General features: G+C 52.8%; 1 protein-coding gene across 2 annotated transcripts in view; it reads left to right on the plus strand.

Moving 5' to 3' along the window:
- The first annotated feature begins 7,307 nt into the window (after positions 1–7,307).
- Positions 7,308–15,210, plus strand: part of SIM2 (SIM bHLH transcription factor 2) — a 53,985-nt gene continuing 46,082 nt past the window's right edge. Inside the window, exon 1 of one of the 2 annotated variants that reach the window (XM_058859823.1) lies at positions 7,308–8,565. In XM_058859823.1, coding sequence (XP_058715806.1) covers positions 8,391–8,565 — 175 coding nt within the window. In that variant the 5' untranslated portion in view covers positions 7,308–8,390. The remainder of the gene's footprint in view (positions 8,566–15,210) is intronic. The other variant, XM_058859816.1, reaches the window with a different exon arrangement.

Raw genomic sequence — 15,210 nt, forward strand, 5'->3', positions numbered from 1 at the left:
TGGAATTTTCTTTTCTTTTTAGGGGAGGGGTCCAGTTTTTAGGTTTTTTTGTTGTTGTTGTTGTTTTTGGGTTTTTTTAGGTTTGGGATTTTATGAGAAAAAGTAAAAAGAAAAGAGAGTTCAAGCTCTAAGTCTGGAGCAGAACATAATTTTCCCTCATTTTCCTGTGAGTGATCCTGAATTGATGAGCTGATGGGAAAGTTCTGTTGTCTTTGAGGAATTTCAATCTTCCATCTCCATCTTTTCCACAAAAAAATGCAGAGAGAGGATCCCACACTGGAGCAGGTCTGCTGGTAGGAGCTGTGACCCCACAGGAGCCCCAGGCTGGGGAAGTTCCTGCAGGAAAAGGGATCCACCCGGAGCAATTCCTGCAGGAATGACCCCATGGAAAAGGGATCAATTCCTGAAGGACTGACCCCATGGAAAAGGGATCAGCTCCTCCAGGACTGAGCCCATGGATAAAAGGGATCAGTTCCTCCAGGAATGACCCCATGGAAAAGGGATCAGCTCCTCCAGGACTGAGCCCGTGGATAAAAGGGATCAGTTCCTGAAGGACTGACCCCATGGGAAAGGGATCCACCTGGAGCAGTTCTTGAAGGAATGACCCCATGGAAAAGGGAGCAGTTCCTGAGGGACTGACCCCATGGAAGTTGGAGCTGTTCCTGCAGGAATGACCCCGTGGAAAAGGGATCCACACTGGGGGCAGTTCCTGAAGGAATGACCCCATGGAAGTTGGAGCTGTCCCTGAGGGAATGACCCCATGGATCTTGGAGCTGGAAAGGGAAAGGGAAAGGGAAAGGGAAAAGGGAAAGGGAAAAGGGATCAATTCCCACAGGACTGACCCCATGGAAAAGGGATCAATTCCTGAAGGACTGACCCCATGGAAAAGGGACCAGCTCCTCCAGGACTGACCCCATGGAAAAGGGATCAATTCCCACAGGACTGGCCCCATGGAAAAGGGAGCAATTCCCAGAGGACTGACCCCATGGAAAAGGGATCAATTCCCACAGGACTGACCCCATGGGAAAGGGAGCAATTCCTGAAGGACTGACCCCATGGAAAAGGGACACACTCTGGAGCTGTTCCTGATGGAGCTCCCCCTGAGCCACTGGAAAAAAATGAGAGCATTTTGAGCCCAGGAAAAAGAGAGGGGTGGGGGGAAGGTATTTTTTAAGACCTACTTTTTATTTCTCATTATCCTAACCTGGTTTGATTGGAAGTACATAAATTTTTTCCCCAAGTCAAGCCTGCTTTGCCTGTGCCAGCAATTCCTGAGCATTCTCCCTGTCCTTATCTCAGCCCAGGAGCCTTTCAGGACACTTTCTCTCCCCTGTCCAGCTGAGGAGGGGGTGGCAGAGTGGCTTTGGTGGGTGTCCAGCACCCAGGCAGGGCCCACCCACCAACAGAGGCTGTGGTTGAACCCCCTGGGACAAAGGAGGGAGTTGAGCCTGGATATTCATCCTCTGCCTGGTTTTGTGTAGAAAACAAGGACACTTCTGCTGTTGGAAGTGGGGAGGGAGAAACTTTCAGTGAGTTTGCACCGTGTCTTTCTCTCAATTCCTTGCTGTCCTGGGTTTTGAGGTGCAAATTTCAGGATTTCAGGATCAGCATCCAAAGGCCAAGCAGATCATTTTAGTGGGCAGCATCTCCTGGGTGTCCTTCCAATGGTGACAGAACCTGGGTCATCTTTGTTTAGTTAAGACTGAACCTATCCCAAACTCCCATAATAAAACCTGGAAACCTTGATGATATGAACACTGACTTCAGAAAGAAGGCAAGAAAAGCTGGAAACAATAACGAGGAAATTCCTATATGGGTGAATTTTCACTTTTCCCATGCTAGACCTTCCCAATCAGCCTGATGGTACCAGCAAGGAAACTTTCCCTTTCCCCTTCCCTTCCCTCCATTCCCAGTGTTTCTCCTGCCTTGTTGAGGCTGCACTGTGGGAATTCCACGCTGGTTTAAGCTCCTGGAAATTTGGAGATTTGGCTGATCCATTTGCAGGGCTGAGGTCTTGAGTTCATGAAACTGACCTTGAGCAGAACTTCTGCTTTCCTTCCCCGTCCCCTCCATGCCCCTCGTGCTCCAATCCCTTGTGAAAAGCTCATTCTTTACTTAAATTTCTCTGCCTGTCCATGGTAAAAAAACCTATTTAGAAATCAAAGGTGCAGTTGTTAATGACAGCACATTCATTTGCTTATGGCTGTGCTCAGAACAGAGTAAAACATCTCGTAATTAGGCATAAATAGCATTATGCATAAATAACATTTTCCATCCATCATTTCTAAATCATGACCAAAGTATTTATAAACTTTACCATCAAGTTTTACCAAAGTCCTTCTGACAGTCATTATATAATGTATTGAATGCCAAGCAGCATAAAATACCACCATAAAAAAAAAAAGAGAGAGAGAAATGTTTCTGAATCAGAATTCCTCTATTCCTCACAGATCCATTATTCATCTCCACTAGATTAGTCACACTGTTCATATAAGCCAAGGACCACTGAGAAAACAAATCTCTGAGCAGAACTTTGAAAAAGTAAATAAAAATACTCACATTGACTTTTTATAATGTTCAAAGGATTTCAGACAGATAGAATAAAAATGATCCAGTGTGTGCTTTTCCCACTAAGTTTTTTCCAGTTTCTCCAGCCAAAAAGCTTCCTCTCCCTGATTGATACACTCCCTCTCCTATTCCCAGCTTCTGCCTTTAAAACTATCCCCCATACTTAAAAGAAATACGGTTTGCAGCTTATATTAGCAGCAGCAAATGTTTGGTCACGAAACTTTGGGTGTCATAATTAATACCAATTATCGGAGCCGTATGAAAATACTTTCAGAAAATTTATCGAATTCCAGCTCCGGCTGTGGGGTGAGGAGGGGGGGGAAAAATTTAAGTTGACCTTAACAAAACAACTTTATTCTCCTTAGAAAACTGAAATTGAAAACCTGACCCGAACATGAGCACTGCGAGTTTTGAACTTGGGCATATTTTTTTGCAAATATCATCCATTTGGATCAGTCCATCAACCCTGACAGCTCCTGCAGAGTTGCACGCCTGTGTTATCACTGCACACAGCCTGCACCCCGTTCTGCAGCATGGACAGCAAAATAAAACCCCCAAACTGAAGGGGAAAACCCCACCCACAACAAGCCCATAACCTTTATTTCATTTTTAAACAGCCGTATTTTTTCTGGATAGGAGCTTTTTGACAAACCCCTAAATGCTGTCTGGGTAACAAGAAAGAGCCTTGAGATTTCCTTCCCTCCACCCCGATTAGAAATGGGATCCATGCCCCAGCTGGATATTTCCAGTTCATGCCCAGTAGAAATAATTTTCTGTCCTGTTGCCAAACGTGTCCCATGTGGCCAGCAAAGGCTGGACAATAGCAGCAATAGAGCTTCCAGAAAGGAGCTGAAAACGATCCCCCGCAACCGGAGGCCTCGATTCTGCATAGTTTCATAATTCCAGCACCGAGATTCCACTTCCTTTTTTCCCCTTTCAAGTATTCAGCTCAAATCCATCCTATTGCCAGTGTTTATGGCTCCCACCTTGTCTGAAAGGACATGTCCTAGAAGGTTGATCCCAAAATCTTCCACTTCACCCGTAATCCTCAGGCACACCAGTAACCCCATTGAATATCAATATAGGATGGCGGTGCCGGGGCAAGTTAAACAAATCCTGAGGAATCTGTTTTATTAGCATTTATAGGATTTGCGTGCGTGAGCGGCTGTGTGTGTACAGCCACACTTGGGAGCTGTAGTTACAGGGAAAAAAAGAAATCCGGGGGATTCCTCCGGGGACCATCAGCACCGCTGGTCCTGGAGCTGGGAGCGGTGCTGATGGTGCAGACTGGAAATGTTCAAATATCTGACGATATTTTCTTTCCTGTGGAGCTCGGTGGTATTTCTCACAGTTAATACTTCAGCTAAGCACATCAGACTAAAGTTAAGCCCCGCTCTGTGCTCGGCTCCGCAGCCCCGATTTCCTCCCCAGCCTCCACCGAGGAGTAAAAATAAAAGTAGGAAAACTCCACCAACACCAAAATCGCGGCGCTGAGGAGTTTTTTTTTGTGGCAAGAGCGGCACTTTCAGGGACACGGGGAGGGTGTAAACCTCGACCCTGGGAATTCCTTTGGATCCCGGGCGGGGCAGGGACGGGAGCGGTCCCGGCTGTGCCTGAAAGATGCGGAATTACCCCCAAAAAAAAGGTGTTGGACCCCTTTTCTTGGAGCCTCGGGTCACGGAGACAAGGGACACCCACCCGAGCAGGGGAAGGGTTTGTTTGGGGGTGCGTGGGGGTGATTCTCACCTCTCGTTTTCCTCTTTTCCCTCTCCAGTTGAAAACCCTGGGAAGAAAAAAAAAAAAAAAAAAAAAAGGAAAATGTTGGAAATGTTCCTTCACAACAGAGCTCACCTGCGGAAGAAATTCTCTCCCTCTGTCTCGCTTGGAGGGTTTTCCCCTCCAAGCAAAGGGAAAAATGTTAAATAACATTTATTTAATGTTACAAGTGCGCCCAGTGGAGGATTCCACAACAAGGTATCCGTGAAAACATGAGCTGAATATAAATAATAAACTGTTTTATTTATTCTAATTTATTTTCACCCCGACCGGGAGTTTCTTATGAAAAGGGTGGCAGGGAATTCCCTGCAGCCACCTCGGACTCACCGAGCTGCACATCGAGAATCCACCTCGATAGATTTGGGCCACCCTTGCAGCACGGTGATTTTTCTTTTTCTGTCGGGATTATGTTAAAAACATTCTCAGAATTGCCCTTTCTCCAAACCACCGCAATTTGTTGGAAACACAACAAGCTCCCCTCACGCTTTCCTTTGCCACCCCGTCGTTTGTCTCTATATTTTGTTTACAGGGCACAGAAATGTCCCAAATAAATTCCTTTTCGGGGTTAGCGATCGCGGAGCTTGTTATCGGACACGTTAGGACCTGCCTTGATATACAGCTAATTTTACACAAAAATAAATATATCTATATATAAACAAAATATTTTTCTCCTATATATATTTTTATTTTCTTTTTACCTCTGTTCATAAGTCCAGGTTTCGGCGGCAGGCGGAGGTTGCATTGAATTTTGAGAATTTCCCCGCAAAGCTGAAGTTTCTTTTCGACGGCTGTTTTGGTTATATTTTTTCGGTTTTGGGATTTTTTGGGGGTGTTTTTCTTTGGTTGTTGTTTGTTCTTTTAGTTTGTTTGGTTGGGTTTTTTTTCCCCTTAATTAATTTACATTTGTTTTGCTCGGCAAAAAGTCCCAGACGGAACACGCTTCAGTAAAAAGTGAAAATAAAAATACACGGGTTAAATCTGGCCAATGCGCCCAGGAGAGGTGTCCCCACAGAGAGGGGCACGGGGCTGTTGTTTCACCCCTGTTTTGAGGGTAAAAAGGGCAGAGCAGGAGGCACAAACGAGGCACATCCCACACTTGGGTTTCCACTCAGCTTTCCTTGACCTCCGATCCATCTCCATCCTCAATCCCACCCATTCCCTGTTCGCCTCCCCGGCAAAAGCCGCTGTCCCCAGGCGGGTCAGCCAAAGGACGGGCTCGCTCCCGGGTACCTGAGGCAGGAGGGGATGGATTTGGGAGCAGAGGCCGTGCGGGTTTGTCCCGGAACCCTTCGGGGCTCCTCTCGCCCGCTGCTGCCGCCGGAGGTGCCGCGGTGCCCCCGCTCGCCATCCCGGGGGCTGCGCTGGCCCGGCCGCGGGGTTAAAGAGCGCGGCCTTTCCCTCGCCATGGCCGGCCCGGGCTCTTTCTGCTCTAATGGGATAATTACAGAGGGCCGGGCGAGCTTAAGCAAACACACTCGCCCGCCGGCCGGGCCTCTGGCGGGATTAATATTAAGGACCGGTGCTTTGTGTGTCCCATCCCCCTCGGAGCCCTGGGTGTGGAGCCGCGTCTCGCCGGGCTCTGCCCGTCCCTCCCTTCCCTCTTTCCTCGCTGCTTTAATCCCCACGCGTGTCCGGGGCGCATCGTGGGGCTGTGTCCCCAAAAGCAGCCCCCGTCGGGTTAAACCCGGCCGGGCTCGGCTCAGTCCCGGTTTAAATCCCTCACTCGGGACATGAGGAAGGAGCCCAGGCTCGGCTTTAGTGACTCAGTCCCGGTTTAATTCCCTCACTCGGGACATGAGGAAGGAGCCCAGGCACGGCTTTAGTGACTCAGTCCCGGTTTAATTCCCTCACTCGGGACATGGGGAAGGAGCCCAGGCACGGCTTTAGTGACTCAGTCCCGGTTTAATTCCCTCACTCGGGACATGGGGAAGGAGCCCAGGCTCGGCTTTAGTGACGAGCCCTGCAGAGGTGCCCGCTCCATCCTCCGCCGAGCGCTGCTCCGGCAGCTCCGGGGTTAAGCCCGGCTCAGCGGCTCCCACGGAGCTCTGCCCCCTCCTCCGCATCCACCGGGGGGCCCCGTGTGGATATTTTTGTGTATACACGTGTAATACGTAAAATAGCGATTATTTACAGGGTGTAAATGTGCGCTGAGGCCGCGCGTACCTGTGTGAGTGCCCAGGTGCGCTTTACCCAGCGCCACAACAACGGGGGAAAATCTCGGGTGGCTTTTGGGGGCTGGGGAAGGCGCCCCACGCGTGTTGCACCCCCCGTGGCAGCTGTGACCCGGCTGGGGTGGGACAAAGAGCCCCCTCGGGGTCACCGAGAAGGGCAGAGAGGGGTAAGGGGCTCTGCGGCCCCCGCCCCCGGCTCCCCCCGGGCCGGCCTCCCGTCCCCTCGCAAGCGCTGATTGAGGCTCCGCGCCGGCTCCTCTGGATTTGGGTCCCTCGGAGGGCGCTGCGAGGGAGGACACGTCACGGATACATTATCCCCTCCCCTCTTGAGGCTCTCCTGGCTTTCTGCAGCCTTTGCTAAAGAATTAATCGAGAGGTCCACTTCAGAGCTCCTTCTGCCCCTGGAAAAAAAATATATATAAATAAATAAAATAAAAAAGGCGAGGAAAGAAAAGAGAAAAAAAAAATTAAGCGGAGATATCGGTGCTTTCAGACGAGGAGCTGTGATTTCCGAGAGGAGGGGAATTTTACCTTCGATCTTCGCCGAATTGCGGGAGGTGAATGTAGCAAACCCTCCCCTTGCCTTTGAAAGGCATGTCTCTGCCAAAGAGCCACCGCTTCGCTCTCGAAATATGTGACAAATAAAAGAGAAACCAAAAAAAAAAAAAAAAAAAAAAAAAAAGAAAGAAAAAAAAATTAAAAAAAGAGAGGCAGAGAAACGATTCCTAGCTTTCAAATTCTTTTTCTTTAAAAGAAGGGGAAAAAACAGCAACAACAAAAAAAAAAAAAAAAAAAAAAAAAGCAAACCAATAAATAAAAGCAACAAAATCAATGCCGCGCCTTTGCCAGCGCCCGGACTTGTTTGGAAAGAGACAACGCTGAAGTGGCACAGGTCCCGAGGAAAACGGATCCTTTAATTTGACTCCGCATGAGAAGCGCATTTGGAGCCGGGCGCAGCGGCAGCAGCGGCAGCAGCAGCCCCGCAGCCCCCGCAGCCCCCGCGGGGCTCGGCGGCCCCCGCGGCCCGGAGCTGCCGGAGCCGCTCGGGCACGGGCGGAGCAGCAGCGCCCTTCGGCCGCAGGAACCCGCCCGGAGGGGAGAGGAGGAGGAGAAGAACGAGAGCTGCTGATCCCGGAGCGCTCCAGCCATCAGCCGCAGTCACCGGCTTTGACTTTGCTTCGCGTCGTGTCCTCGGCATCTCGGGCTCCGGGACCAGCTCACTTTGCACTTCGTTCAACGAGCAGCGCCGTCGTTCGGTTTCTATTTTTTTTTTTTTTTTTTTTTCTTCAGAGACAAAATGTCCAAAAATGGTTCAGCCTGCTTAGCCCAATGATTTCTTGCATGGACGCTCTATTTTCTTTTTTTTTTTTTCTTTTTTCTTTTTTTTTTTTTTTTTTAATTATTATTTTTGGACGGGGAAGGATAGAGTAAAAGAAATCGTTCAGCGGTTTGCTCCCCGTTAAGGAGAAGATCAAGATCCTATTCCCAGCTGCACGCAGAGGACGAAAGCTGCCGTGGGTCTTTCAGTCTGGGTTTGGGAGCCCTCGTTACTGCAGGGTCAGAGCAGAACTGCCTTCTCCGAGCGGCTTTCCCGTCCTGGTTGTAGCTCAGAAATCGCCTCCCCCCTCCTCGCACCATTTCTGTTGGTGGTGTTTTTGTTTGGTTGGTTTAGCTTTATTTTTTCCTCCCATTTTTGTCTTTTTTTTTTTTTTCCCCGTTCGTTTATTATTATTATTATTATTAATAATTATTGGTTTGGGTAAATTCCCTTCCTTCAACGAAAATACTAACTCTGCAGTGGAAATCCATGCCCCCTGCCATTCGGAAGAATCGGGTCTAATATGCCAGTGACATCCCCGCCTTGCAGCAGTCGCGATGAAGGAAAAATCCAAGAACGCGGCAAAGACTAGACGGGAAAAAGAAAATGGAGAATTCTACGAACTGGCCAAACTCCTGCCCTTGCCCTCGGCCATCACCTCGCAGCTGGACAAGGCTTCCATCATCCGCCTCACCACCAGCTACCTGAAAATGCGAGCGGTCTTCCCCGAAGGTAAAAGCAGCCCCGGGGCTCCGGGGGAGAGCGGGGAGGGGGCGCTGGGCTGGGCACGGCCGGGAGGGAGGGAGGGGGTTCCTGCAGCCGGCTCAGAGCGAGGGGGATTGAGGGCAAAGCGGGCTGGAAATGAGCCCCACTGCCCTGGAAGAGGAGGCAGCGCTGCGCTGCCCCAAGCCCGGCGGAGGTGGGAGGCAGAGCCGGCCGGTTCATCCCTCCTTCCTCCCCCTCCTCCTCGGCTGCGTTGGCTCCTGGGGACCGTCCCGATGGGAGCGGGCTCGGGTCGTGTCCGCGGCCCCGGAGGAACCCGCCCGGCTCCCGGGGATGGCCCCTCGGCACGGCGCTTCCCGTCCGGGCACGGCCTCGGGGAGAGAAAAAAAGCCCCAAAACTGTGTGGTTGTTATTATTATTTTGTTATGGTTGGAGTTTTCTGGAGCTAGGGAAGCAGGCTGGGAATGAAGGCGCGGCTGCTCCGCAGCGAGGCCCTGCGGCTTCTCCTGGGGCCGGGGAGAGAGGGGAAGGAGGCTCCGAGCCCAGCCCGGCCGGGACCCCGCTGCTCCCCTGGTTCTTCTCGGGGACACCGAGCAGCGAGACCGGGCTCCAGGCTCTCCTTCCCGGAGGGTTTGGGGGAAATCAGCCCCCGGGAGAAGGGGCGAGGGGAGGCTGTGCCCGTGCTGTCCGTGCTGCCGCCGAGCTGATGCGGAACGAGCCGCTGGTCAGTGCCTGCGGGTGCCTAAATAAAGCCCAGCTGCCCCGCTTTGTCATTTGTTTGTGCCGCTCCGGCCCAGGAGCAGGGTGAAGGAATTAGCAAATTCCGCAGGGGGAAGGTCTGCTCTCCGGCGCGGTTTCTAAGGAGCTTTATTAAAAGGCTAAAAAGGAAAAAATAAAACCAAAAAAACCTAAAAATAAAATAGAGGGAGGGCGGAAAAATCCCCCTCCCAACCCGAGCAAAGCTTACCGTCGTGGCCATTTAATTCAGAAATTTCGGGAGCACAGAGCAGCCGTGCTATGGGAAGCCGGGGCTCCTTTAGCGTGCGGAGCAAGGGGAGCTCGGCGCTGCTCCGCCGCATTTTCCAGCCATTATTCCCCACCGGGAAATTTCCCGATGAGAAACAGAGCGTCGTAATTTCGAGGTGGGGGTCACTGGCCGGCCATGCCTGGCGAACGTGCCCCCCGAACGCCTTTGATTTGGGAGGGAGGAAAAGCGGCACGTTTCGAGATGCTGCTGGATGCGTCCCGGCTTTTCCAGCCCTGCTGATCCTCAAGAGCAACGAGGCGACCCCGAGAGCAGGTTTATACCCAGAGCTCGGGTGTGTTTTATGTGTCTGTCTTCCCTAAACAGGCCGGGCGTGCGCTTCCGCACACTCTGCTTATTAAGGGCAACGTTTAAATGCATACAGCGAATTCCTGATCTTTCATCGTCTTAAGTACGGCTGGAAATACATTTAAAACCAAAGCTTTGCATCCAGGGATGACAGGCCGGGGGAATTACCTCCTCCGATCCCCGAGCCCTGCGTTTAGTGCCTAGGAGGGTGGAGGGGAAAGGGGGGAGCCGGACAGAGGCGGCTGCAGAAGGATTTTTTTTAGAGGGGGGTGTTTGTTCCACACAGTCCCGCAGCACCCAAACTTCCCTCTCCCTCGAGATTTGCTCGTGGAAGAGAGGAGGGGGTCCCCCATCCATCCGTCCTTCTTCCCCCTCCTCATACTCGGCTACCGGTTCCCAGTTGGCTTTACTGGGAGGAGAAGCAGCTCAGAAAGGATTCCCAGCTTAAATCCTGGACTGGCCTGGGGGAAAGAACCCCATGGAGAGGGTTGGATCCGATGGGTGCGGGGCACCCCCGTCCGAGATCCTGGGCCATGAAATAAAGGTGGGCACGAACCAGGCCCCCTCTCCAGCCCCGGCCTCCGCTGCGCTCCCACGGGAATTGTCCCCGGACAGAGGGTCCAGCACCCCGGGCTGCCCCAGCTGTCACCCTGCGAGGCTTAAAGGGTGACAGGGTGGGGGGGACAGGTCTGAGATGCCACCAGACCCGTGATAGGCCCGGACTAGCTGCGGCCAGCACGACCAGAAGCGGTGTTGAGCTGCAGACCTGGCTCCCAGCTCTGTCTAGACTGGAGGGAAAGAGACCGAGAGAGAAAGAGAGAGAGAGAGACAGACAGAAAGAGAGCTGTGTTTTTAAAACCCTCGGCGGATGGCTGACCCCCCCATTTCCTAAACATAGTTTAGGAAAAGTTTGAGACCCTCAGCGAGGTGACTGATCCCGGCAGGGCTTGTCAGGGTTTGGGACACTTCTCCTGCTCAGCCCGGCCAGGCTTTTCCCGAAGAGGGACCGAACTCTCAGAGGCGCCCGCTCACACTGCAAGAAGCGGGAGTGAAATTGGATTTCGGCCCCAGCTCCTTTCGCCCTCGCAGTGCAAACCCTGCAAGGGACAAGGTCGTGCTCCGATATCCCAGCCGTGCCCTGCGGGATCGCTGCGACCTTGAGGTTCAGGAGTTAAAGTCAGGACACAGCAGCCTGCCCCGAGCTGTCGCTCTCTAACACCCTCTTCTCTCGTGTTTTTGGGGTTTTGTTGTTGTTGTTGTTGTCAGGGCTTTGTTACTGTAGAACAGAAATACACAACGAGTCGTCTTCTGTCTGTGCTGTCAGTGTTCTTTATTTTTGATTTTTATTTTGAAAAGGAGCTAATGAAAGAAGGAGAGGCGAGAATGGATCGCGTTTAAAAACCGCGATTCTCTGTCCCCCGGTTATGGCAGACTGGTGAGATCGTCACCCTCTCCCTCCCCCATCCCCGACGCAGTGTCCAAAACCGATTATAAAATTGGACATTTTTGGTTGTTTAAACCGAATGAGAGCGAGCTAATTAATATGCGACCCAAAATATAATGTGCGCAACACAAAACAATCCGAATAAAGTGACGGAGCGGTAGAACTCAGACCTTCCTTATTCCGAGGGGCAGACAGTAGAAATTACTGGGAATATTCACGGTCTTCGGTCCCCATTTAAACCTGGCCACGAATGTATATTTTAAGAAAATCAAGGCGAATCGCAGCCATTTCATCTGATTGTCACACGCGCTGGGAAAAGGTTCGTTAATGAATTAAACAAATAAATAAATCGCGAGGCGTGAGTAATCCCTTTTGGAAAGCCAGCCCCTATTGTAGTAACCACTAATAGTGACATTAAAGGTCTTACTAAAACAAAAAAGCTTTTTTTAGGGTTTTCCTGAGGCGCTCCCAGGCGGCGGGAGCCGCTGGCCCCGCGCTGCGGGGTCGGGGCGGGGACGAGCGGCGGCGTCGCTCCGGTGTCTCCCGGCCGGAGGGGAGGGAGGGAGGGAGAGAGGGAGGGAGAGAGGGAGGGAGGGAGAAAGGAAGGGCGGGGGTCACTGCCGTGGGTCTGCCCGTGACCTCCCTGTCTGTAGGACGCCCGCTTTGGGGCCTCTTAACACGATCTGGTGGGTTGGGCTCGGCGGGGAGAGTTGAGTTTGTGCGGGTGTCCTGGGGGGCACATTTGTTAGAGTAATTTTTTCTCCACTTCTTTTTCTTTTTTTTAAATTTTTTAATTTTTTTTCCTGAGAGTTCGCCCTTTTTTTAAAAAAAATTGTATTTTATTTTTATAAAATAAGAGTCTTGATCTTTACTCCCGTCCTTCCCACCGCCCAGCCCTCGGCCGCCTTCCCGACGCTGAGCCCTCAGAGAGGAGCTCGCACATCCCTGTCCAGCTCTGCTTCTTCCCAAAGCGCCCCTGACCTGGGGGTTTCCCCCCTCTCAGAGGTTCCCCTGGCCGGGCCCGGCTGTTTTCCTCTGGCTCCGGACCCATCGCGGTCCCCGGGCTCCAGCGGTGCCGTCGGGGCTGAGATCCCTCGCCCCCCGCTGCAGACGGGGCTCGGGGCTCGGTGTCAGCGCTGCCCTCGCCCCGCTGCCTCCCCCTCCTCACGGGGTGACAGCAGAGCCTCGGACCTCGCCTCAACGAGGGGCACAAAGCTCGATGGAGCTCCGGGACCGCCCCCCGGGAGTTTCCCCGGGGCTCTCCCGGCCGAGGGAGGCACAACCGCGCTGGGGAAAACCCAAAAACCAGAACTGCCGGCGAGCCCACAGGGTTTGTCGTTGTCCCCATGTTCCTTGCGCTCCCGGGAACAGCCCAGCAGACACAAAGGAAATACTCCAAGTTACAGGGCAACCCGATACTGAACGTAATACACTGCTAAGTAATTCTTTATAGCAGAATCCCAAGCTGGAAAGCTCCCGGGCTTTCAAATGTGTGTGTGGACGAATTTCTGTATGCCGAGAGCAAAGGTGGGAGTCGTTCCCAAATATTTCTAGATCTCATTACAGTTTCACTCACCCCGCTGCCTCCCTGGAAACTGAGTAATGTACAAATGGTACAAATTGAGTGCTGAGGTTACTCTGAAAAACAGCCAGAGATGGCAAAAGACGGAGGGGGCGGACGAGAATTTTGTCCGTGTTTCCCGCAGGGAGTGGGACGCGTTTGTACGAAAACCCCCCGGGTTTTCAACCTCAAAAGCAGCACCAATTTGGGGGTGTTTGTATAAAACCCCCTCTGACTCCGGGCCGGAGCTGTCGGAGCCGGAGCTGCCTCCCGGTGCCCGGAGGGGTCCGGCGGGCACAGCCGCGCTTGGGGCCGGTGGTTTGTTCTGCCGGACATCCCGGTCCTGCCCTGCCCGGCGGGGACAGACAGCGGGGAGGACAGACACACATCAAAGAGGCTCTTCTCGCCCGTGTTTGAGGCGGCGGGGTGCCAGAAAAGCCAAGTTTGAGCCTGGGGCTGGCGAGTGACCGTCCAGCGGGCGGCCCTGGGCCGTGCGGGTTCTGCCGCTGAGCCCAGCCCCGGCTCTCCGGGCTCTCCGCTGCCGGAATCCCCCCGGGATCGCTGGATCTGGGGGATCCCTGACCCTGTAACCCGGCAAAGGAGCCGCGCTCGGGGCCAGGCCACCCCCACGGTGGAGATTAGCGGGGAGGATGCTCCAGCGGCCCCTAGCAGGGAATTCTCTCTCGGGGCCAGGTAATTCCTGCTGCCAGGGGACATATGGAAATATTTCCTTCCCGGCAGCATCCCCAGACAGGGAGCGCTTCTCATCCCAGCAAAATCCCATCCCGAAGGAGCGGTGCAGGTTTCGGCAGCGATTTTGGCCTCGCTCCAGGCCAGTGAGGGAATTTGTGCGTTCTTTACTGGCCGGGCAGGAGCAGCCCGGCCGAGCCTATGGCATCCATAGGTTCACAGGAATGCGCGTTTGCAAATCTCTCGGAGGAGAAGTTAATGGGCGTTAGTCCTTTATTCGAATGTAAGGTTTTATTCGTTTCGTTTTCACCTTTAAAGCGATCTGCTGGCGGATTAAATGATAAAATCACCGGCTTTAAAATAAGCTCAGACGAATGCCAGCCTGATCCACCGAACGTGTTTATGTTTGATGCGCGTTCGCGATTGCGACTCCGATTTAAAATGCCAAAGGGAGCAAATCTGAGCAAATATTTATTCCGGGCTAGGAAAGAACCCCAAAACTCGTACAGATTTTGGGATGCTATGAAAGGACAGCACAGAGAGAATTGTCTCGCATGGGTGGGGCAGAGAAGGGGCTCGTTGTTGAGGAGTTTCGTGAGAGCTCAAGGGAAAAAATCTGCCTCGTCTTTCGGAATGGAAGAGCTCAGGGCAGTTTTAACACCGCTGTGCGTGATTCTTTTTGTAGGTTTGCAGTGTCATATTTAGAAATTTGTAACTAGTAAATGGAAATAAGGGCAAACCCCTCGGCACAGGGACAGACTCTGGAGTTTGCTGTTGTTGCCGTCTAGGGGAAGAAACTGCAGGATGACTCCGCGATTCCCAGACTTTTTCTCCCCAGAAACCAAAAAGCATTTCAGCAGAAAGGACATTTTTTGCCGTGTCTCTGGAAGTTTAGGAGCCTTTTCCAAACGGAGAATTGGGAAACGGCCGAGAAAAACGCGAATTTTCGTTTGGCTCTTCCGAGCAAATTCCCGGTGCTTTTTTTCAGAGCAGGGAAGGCGTCCTTCCCTTTCCCACGGGGAAAGAGCTGTGAACTCCCGGAATTTGGAGAAACCCGGAGAGACCGACACGGGGTGGGGATGCAGATCCCTCTTTTTTGGGTGCTGCTACTGCCTTGGGACGGCGAAAAGGAGGGGTCAGGGCCGGCCGAGCTCCCCGATGTCCCCTGCCTGGCATGGGAAGCTCCTCAGCGCTTTCCCGGAGGGAGCAGGACATGGAGCCAAGCACCGGGAAGGGAATCAAAACTCGGGGGGAAGCGCCGCGTCCTCCCCTCCGCCTCCGGTCTCTCGAGTGGGAGATCCTGCTCATCCCAAGGGATGCCCCAAGAGCGGAGAGAAATCCCTGTAATTCCCAAACCAGGCTGAAGCGGCCAAAGCACAAACGGATCCGTGAGGGCGTCAGGAGGGAATCACGGAGCTGGAGCTCGGGGCAGGAATTCCTGCCAGTTTTCCCTCCCGTTCAGGAGCCGAGAGAAAGGAGATTTCTTTGGAAGCACCTGGGCGGGGAGAGGGCACGGGGGGCGAACGCGGGGCTGGGTTTCATAGCGGGGCACAGCCGGGCCGATTGTGGAATTCCAGGCTGGCAGCGCCCAAACCCCGCCTTTCACCGCGGGCCGCCGGCCCAGGG

The sequence above is a fragment of the Poecile atricapillus genome, chromosome 1 (genome assembly GCF_030490865.1).
Source record: "Poecile atricapillus isolate bPoeAtr1 chromosome 1, bPoeAtr1.hap1, whole genome shotgun sequence".
Classification (NCBI taxonomy): domain Eukaryota; kingdom Metazoa; phylum Chordata; class Aves; order Passeriformes; family Paridae; genus Poecile; species Poecile atricapillus.